Here is a 7,329-nt window from a genome sequence, read left to right on the forward strand (position 1 = left end):
CTGGACTCTGGGCCACGCCAGTTGCCCCACGCCCGTCTGTACGTCGACAAGACATTTTCTGCTCGCGTATTGTCTTCATTCGTCCCCAGGGCAGCCTCGTGGTGCTACAGTCGTCTCTCCGAGCCGATAATAATGAAGGATGTATAATCTACTGCGAAATCCCATTTGCTCGTAAAGGATTAAATGGAAAGTAGGCACTAAAGGGTATTACGGAATAAGTGCTGTAAATAATTTTTTTCTCAATGGGACGCACAAATGATCCCCCAGCCGTATACTCCGTAACTTAAAAGTTAAAAGCTACAAAATTAATTTCTACCAAATGGCCATTTCTATGTGACTCAAAGCGCTCGAGAATCGCATAAAATCCATAAACGAGTGCTTTTAGACTAAAATTTAGAAAATCCTGAAATTGAAGTAAACATAATGCCATCATTCCTTTGCAGCTTGATTTAAGGGTGCCATAAATATGCCAAAGGAAGCATTTCAAAAGAAATTGGTACACTTTTATTCTTAGTGAGTGGGAAAATGCACTTGACGACGGGTTCTCAACCTCGTAAACAGCATGCTTTACGTAGCGCGCCCAATAAGTGGGACACAGGTTAGTGGCATAAATGCACATTTTTGTCAGTAACAACAAGCTGTTGGAAAACATCTACCAGCATGCATTTATTCTACGGTAGGGGAACGTTAGTTTGCATCAAAATGAAATCCTCGCTTACGTATGAAGAATGCTCCCGTGAATATCACTGCTCAAGGATATTGATGCACGATCAAACATTAAAAGACAATCAATGAAATAGTTGAACATCAAAGAAGGACTCTGTTTCTTTATGAATTCGGTAAAAGTTCTTCAGTGCGTATTCTCTCTACTAAAAATCTTCAAAAATTTGGGCCGCTTGTCTTAATATAAACAGAAATATCTCTACGCAGTCTGCATTATTATTTATCACACTAACCACCATGTTTTGCAAATATCTAACTCGTTTCTTCATATTTGATCCAAAGATTAGACGTTAAGGAATACGCCACCCCAGTGCTTTGACAACAAAATTTACAATGGGTAATTTTACCACTAGAGACTTGCAGAACTGCAAGGATAAAATAATCGCTAAGGGGTTCGTTCTCTTAAGGCACACAATCCCGATATTTAGCATGAGTTTCGGATTAATTCGGATCTACATTAATGAGTGCTGATCCAATGACCCTTCCCTACAAATGTAGTCCCCCAGGACTTCCACTAAGGTGTACTGATCCAGAGTGTAGTAGAAGAGTATATATTCCTAAATTGCAGGATGTCTTGGAGGGTATGGTTCGGAGGTCATGCAGTAGTGCGGGTAAAAGCTGTGGAGAATGTGCTTACGGCCAAAAACAATATCGAAGGGCTACATATATGTAAAAGACAAAATAAAACTAAACTGTGTCACAATAAGTACATAGCACTATAGTGCGGCTAATTAAATATGAATGTACAAAATTTCGTGGGGTCGCTTTACTAAGTTCACAATTCCAACTTTGAAATTTCTTAAAAGGCAAAAATTTGCAAATTCGATTATGCGTAGCCAAAACGTAGAGCCAAAGGTATAATTATAATTGTACAGCCAATAAAATATGAATCAAAAGCGAAACAAGGGGCATTAAAGATGCATTTCTATTTAAAAGACCATACCCGGAATGTTTTATTCTATTGGATGTTCTAGGTCATCACTGGAATGCCTGTAATCGCGCCTTGTCTGATACATCGTTGATAGTCAGTTTTCTGTCCTAAATGTCTAACAAGCCGCAATTAACGAGGGAGTCTACGATGGCGGTTACAACAAAGGTAGCTAAAGTGCGGTTTTTGTGTGTCGTTTTGTATTGTTCCCATATGACCGAAATTTCTCCCGTCTTGCAGCTGTCCGCCATATTTTTATAAATGTAGCAAAGGGCATCTACTAACTTACCCTAAATTGGCGCAGTTTGTCCATTTACGAAAAAGTAGATTACAGCGGTATGAAGTACTAATCATTGGCTTTTATACATCAAACTTCCATGAATTAATATTTGGTTGTAGGTGTGGGTTTTGATATGTAGTAGAGGTTTGAGAAGAACCCGTTCTTCATGGGGGCGGCTTTACTTTCAGGCTGTGGTAGTACAAGTTCTGTGCAAATTTTGTGATGTATTCGAGGCTCTGTGCTGATTTATTTTGACATTAGTGGCCGTAGCACCATTTTCCTGGCATTCTCAAATCATTCCCAGTTGTTTTTGCTTTCTGATCCACACTCAATCACCTTGGTGATACTGGCGCTTGTGGTGTCCCACGGCAACTCCTTACACCCGGTAATAATTTTGCCACGTCTCTGTTTAATCATTACCTTGATTATCTTTATTTACTGGAATGAAACTTAAGTTTGGATGTAGTTTTAGCACATTTTAAGACTGCTTATTTTTAATAACATCTGTTTTTTCGTCTGTTGGTATTGGCTATTCATTTTTACATTTACCTCACCAGAGGTTCCATTTCCGATGTCTCACTTAACTGTGTTTCCTCTCTATTTGAATTGGCGCGCATACTCATTTTGAATGTTTGATTATCCCAAATGTTGCCTACCAGTGTATTTCCGGCCTGAAATCACAAATGGTAAGCTGCTTCAACCAAGTCAATGCTTGATGTTTGCCTTACAATGCGGCTAGGGAGGAATTGCCGCTCGTTATATTGCTAGTTAGCAGTCCATCATATTTACCGCATTGCTCTTGGATCCTGTGACTAACCTCAGCACTGCAGGATGTGATTTTATGCACACTCTCTGTATTCCGTAGCTTCAACACATGCAATTCATCTATCATTAGGGCGTCCTTGATTTTGATTACCTCTTTGGTTTTGCTTGGGTACGATGCCTTGTACCGTCATAAGGATTCCAGTCAAGCATTGACTTCGTTGGCGTAAGTCACGAAAATTTGGAGACAGTCTACTTGTTTACTAACCCTAGAGTACTGCTGCAGTACGATAACTAGGGAGTTTAGGCAATAACTGCAAGAATAGGCCCTCTACGAGGTGTTCAAAAATCGAGTAACGCCCTCTTTAGATCATATGATCGTACAGTAGCTTAGGGAGGAACAAAAGCCAGAGCCACCTTGAAAAACTATTCACTCACTAATGCCACAACACTTTGGCCGATACGGGTATATTCCAGTAACTTGAATGGACTTGAATACCAGATGCGATATTTGTGACGCGTTTATTCCAGACAGTCAATGGTGGTCGTTTTTTTGTTACCTCTGTTAAGGCTGGCAAAGAGTTCCTCGGTGATGAGAAGCTGGGAGATACGCGTTTGGGCACGCAGTCCAAACGGACCGCCAGGAAGGCCACGTTGCGGAAGGGTCAGTCAATCAGGCGAACAATCGAAGAAGGTGGGTAAACCTGTGTTCCCTTCTTCCGTCTAAAGTTACATTTTTAGTCCCCTTTGTCAGAAGAGAAAAATCTTTGCTAGCGTTAATCGCTAATTTAACTAAATCTAAACCACTAAATTATGCTTCCATAATAATATAAATTTGATCAACTTCCGACTATCTTTACTACAGGTTGGCTTTTGGGAGTGAGTGGATCTGAAAGAGCTTGAATAAAAGTCGACTAAAGACTAATTTGCTTCTAAAATTCAGCTAAACTGTTGTTGGGCAGCAGCGCTGGTCTAGCAGACGTAAACTCGGCCCGCCAGTTGCGTAAGCACTCCGCTCCGATCCTTCTCTCAACTCCACGACGCGTGAATAAGAAGGGTGCCGGCCGGCCACCGAAGAAGGCGAAGGCAGAGACTCCTGCTGCCACTGCCACCGCTGCCGCCAACAGTGCCTCCGCAGACGGCGCCACCACCACGTCCACTTAGAGTCGCCTCTTTGTTGTTTCGGTGTGCATGCTTGCCTCACTGTATTTTATTCATTTGCACCATCATTCCCCTTATTGCAGCTGGTTTTCTGGCCTATTTTCTTTGGATGGTTACTTCGCCCTTCTCATAGACTATGTTACTACTTCGCTGTTGGCGTTTTCCTATGGTTTAAAATTGTTGGATGGAAGAAGGGAGTGCAGAGTGGCAATAAGCGTTCTTCAGCTTCCATAAGTGGAATCCACTTGAAATTGTTTGATCTTTCAGAGGTCAGGTGATGAAACCTTGGTGGTCCGGTCCACAACTCCTTCACCATTTCAGGCTCACGTCACTCCTACTCCTGGTGTAAGTTGACAACAGCCCCCCTACGCCTTTGCTCTTCCAAGCAGGACTCAAACACTACGTTATTAATACGTTCGGTCTGTAAGCCCAATCATTTAGACCCGTGTGCGAAAATTTGAAGATTATATTATCATTAGAAATGCAAGCGATGTGTAATATGTAGGCAAATGGCGAGAGGAGGCCTAAGGGAAGAGAGGGACGAGTGAGAGGGTTAAAGCGAATGCACTCCGGACACAGAGCAAGGACAATTCTTCATTGGGACATCATTACTGCCTACCTCGGATTCGCGTTGTACTGAAACGCCGTCTAGAGGGGTAGATAAAAGAAAGTGTCAGCGGATAAGCGCTTCTTCGCGGGGACACACGTCCGCATGTTTGAATTCAGTTTTAACGCCAAAATCAACTCCCGTGCCCTGGATAAAGACTAGGTATTTCAACACCGGCACCTCAGTGTGAATGAATCAGGCTCAATTTCGGTCAGTGTGTCCCACTTTTCAGATGTACCAGGCGTGCTTCCTTGCAGCCTTTTCGGTGCTACCTGGTCCAACAAAGGGCTGAACCACCGAAACCAGTAAGAACGCTTTGCAGTTTACTGCAAGTCGTCTGCACCAGCCGTGCAAAAACATACAACTAAAAAAGTGTCATGGATGTTTACGTTATTAGGGTCAACTCACTATGATTCTACTTGTTAATGTGGTCGTTCGAATTAAGGTGACTGACACTCTTGTGGATGGAGTACCGCGTTAAAATTCTGGAACCAGTCGCAATCAAGGCATGAGCAGTCAACAATCCCGACAATGATCAAGCACCCATTAACATCAGTGAGGGAGCAGTTAGGCAACCGCTTGCGAACGACAGCCAGCGTAAACCACGATCACGTGGAGGTGGCGAGGGTTACAGTCCGCCAACAGAAACGATGCAACACACCCACACCGTCACGTGATCGTGTGCGAGTTGGGGTGTGACCAACGTTGGCATGTGTGATGTCAATCAAATGAGGCTTTATTGGCTATTTAGCCGAGTATTATTGGTATCATTAGGGGACTTGCCTGTTCAATTTAAAGCATTGCCACTGAATACAAAGGTGTTTACACTAAGCTAAGATTTTGGATTTTCAGGGCAAAAGAAAGGACTTCAACGAGCAGAAATTGCCCATTAGTTTCGACATATTACCCCGCAACTTTATATGCTTATTCCAGCGCTGAACTATGCCTGGGAAGCTTCGGCACGCGAAGATTCATCAGCAAGGATGAAGCAGCCCAGGATACCCTGCTTGATTTCTCATCGGTGTTCGTACCCACAGGAAGATTTACCTCCCGAGCAATCGGGTGAGCTTTTCACGTACAGAATGTTCACAGAAATGACAGCCGGGATCGCCAGTGGTGCTGACGTACGACTGCCCTTTAACCATTCACGCCATTCAAATGTCTTACTGGTGAGCTACTGGCCACTTTATTATCACACCCACGCATCCGCCATTCCTGTCGTGTGTCATCCGGAACAAAGGCGTCTGGATCGGTTCACGACATGTACGTCAACTAATGGTAATGGGAAACACTTGCCACTTACCACTACGTATGGGAGCGCCAAGGTAGCGTCCTTACCATACCTGTAAAAGTGAAATTCCCAATTGCCTTAAATGCCCCTCGTATATAAGTAAAAAATTCTGCTCGGACTGAAAACACCTAAGGAGCGAGGCTTGACCACAAACTTACCAACAGAGCTCTAGGACGCAACGGATTTATGTCCACTCAAAATGCTTGCAAATTCGGAACCCCACAAACTGAGGAGTTCTTCTGATAGTTCACTGTCCCCACCGCTGGAAGGTGGCGGTGGTGATGGCGCTGGAAGCGAAGAGATTGTTTCCGCTGCTGCGTCTGCTAAAATAGGGAAAGGGTGAAGTCCGGAAGCGCCCTTTTCATTGACAAGCCTTCAATCGACTCTCAAAAACCTTGAAGTACTGCAGGTGAAAAATACCAAAGACATGCCAAGCAAGAACTTGTTCTGCGTAAAAGGTCATTTTCACACAGTTATTTGGCTTTTAAAAGTACCTCCAATCGAAATTTGGAAAGCTTAGAGCCAAGAACTAACCCTCAAAAGATGGGGAAGCCTTTCTGTGGAGATTTTCAGACTGAGTTGGGGGCACGAATGTGTAATCCGCTGCGGTAGGAGTGACAACGGAGGGCGAGAGTTCAGTCTCGAATGGTACCGGATTGGCAATTTGATCGACTACACGCTCGCGTGCTGAATATGAGCTCAGCCTGGCCGTGTCGCCATTCTTTTCTGCCACATCTACACCGGTTCGATCCCTAAGGCTTTAAGAAAGAAGAAAGCACAACACCCATTGAGAAACAAGGACAAAACAAACCGACGCAGTGATCATGCGAGCGTCTGGCAATTGCATTTAAGTTAGACAAGGCCCAGTGGGTTAAAGTCGGCAAGCGAGGAGTTAGTCTTGTTAGGTTAGGGGCTACAAAGGAGATTTATGGTCTCTCCAACCCACAAAACCCACGAAAGTGAGTTTGGTTGTAGTTGGAGTAACTCGAATTCACGTTACCGGTGGAATCAAGAGACCATCCGACCAAGGAGTTGCCAGGAGTAGATGGTCGCAAAAACGGAAATGATGCTCCGATTACAAAGATAAATTAAGCGTTTGCTTTCTGTAACTGGAGAAATAATTGGCTTTCTTCTTTAGCAAAGAATCAGAAGTTCAGTCCTTGTTAAAAGCTCTGGAAATCAGCACTTTCTTGTGATCAAACCGTAGACCAGTAAATTGTATCATAATGGATTGTAAATTTTTTTCCTAGATAAGACGGTAAGATTCGAATGACAGGCGAAAACAAAAAGCCCATTTCGCGTGTTGTTTATGATTCTATGAGAATCACACTGGGTTTTTACTCGGCTCAGAATGTTAAGATTTTCCTTCACTATGTGAAGAAGTGGGCTGGATAACCTCATTGTCAAGAGTCCTTTGTATCCTGCATGCAATATTAGAATGGCATGAAGCTCATAAAAAATGAAGCCCAGTGATCTGAGTACAAAATTTCAGAGATGACTGAGAAGCTTTTGTGGACATTAAGGAATCATGAAAATATCAAGAAGACCGGGTCAACGTAATAAAAATCAGTGAAGCC

At 43.3% G+C, this 7,329-nt stretch overlaps 2 protein-coding genes across 2 annotated transcripts in view; one reads left to right on the top strand and one right to left on the bottom strand. All coding sequences in view use genetic code 11, as the record gives it.

Annotated features, from left to right (window-relative positions):
* Positions 1-1,765: 1,765 nt before the first annotated feature.
* On the top strand, positions 1,766-4,203 carry EGR_01148 (hypothetical protein; the record flags this gene model as incomplete). Its single annotated transcript, XM_024490397.1, has 4 exons — positions 1,766-1,819; positions 3,264-3,387; positions 3,637-3,847; positions 4,122-4,203. 4 exons carry the CDS (start codon positions 1,766-1,768, stop codon positions 4,201-4,203), a joined length of 471 nt encoding a protein of 156 aa, XP_024355216.1.
* A 1,717-nt stretch (positions 4,204-5,920) lies between these two features.
* The window catches only part of EGR_01149 (Tyrosine-protein kinase PR2), a gene marked incomplete at both ends in the record, with an annotated part of 47,337 nt that continues 45,928 nt past the window's right edge, over positions 5,921-7,329 (bottom strand). Inside the window, 2 exons of the mRNA XM_024490398.1 lie at positions 5,921-6,072; positions 6,287-6,510. Coding sequence (XP_024355217.1) covers positions 5,921-6,072; positions 6,287-6,510 — 376 coding nt within the window. The remainder of the gene's footprint in view (positions 6,073-6,286; positions 6,511-7,329) is intronic.

The sequence above is a fragment of the Echinococcus granulosus genome (assembly GCF_000524195.1).
Source record: "Echinococcus granulosus chromosome Unknown EG_S00004, whole genome shotgun sequence".
Lineage (NCBI taxonomy): Eukaryota > Metazoa > Platyhelminthes > Cestoda > Cyclophyllidea > Taeniidae > Echinococcus > Echinococcus granulosus.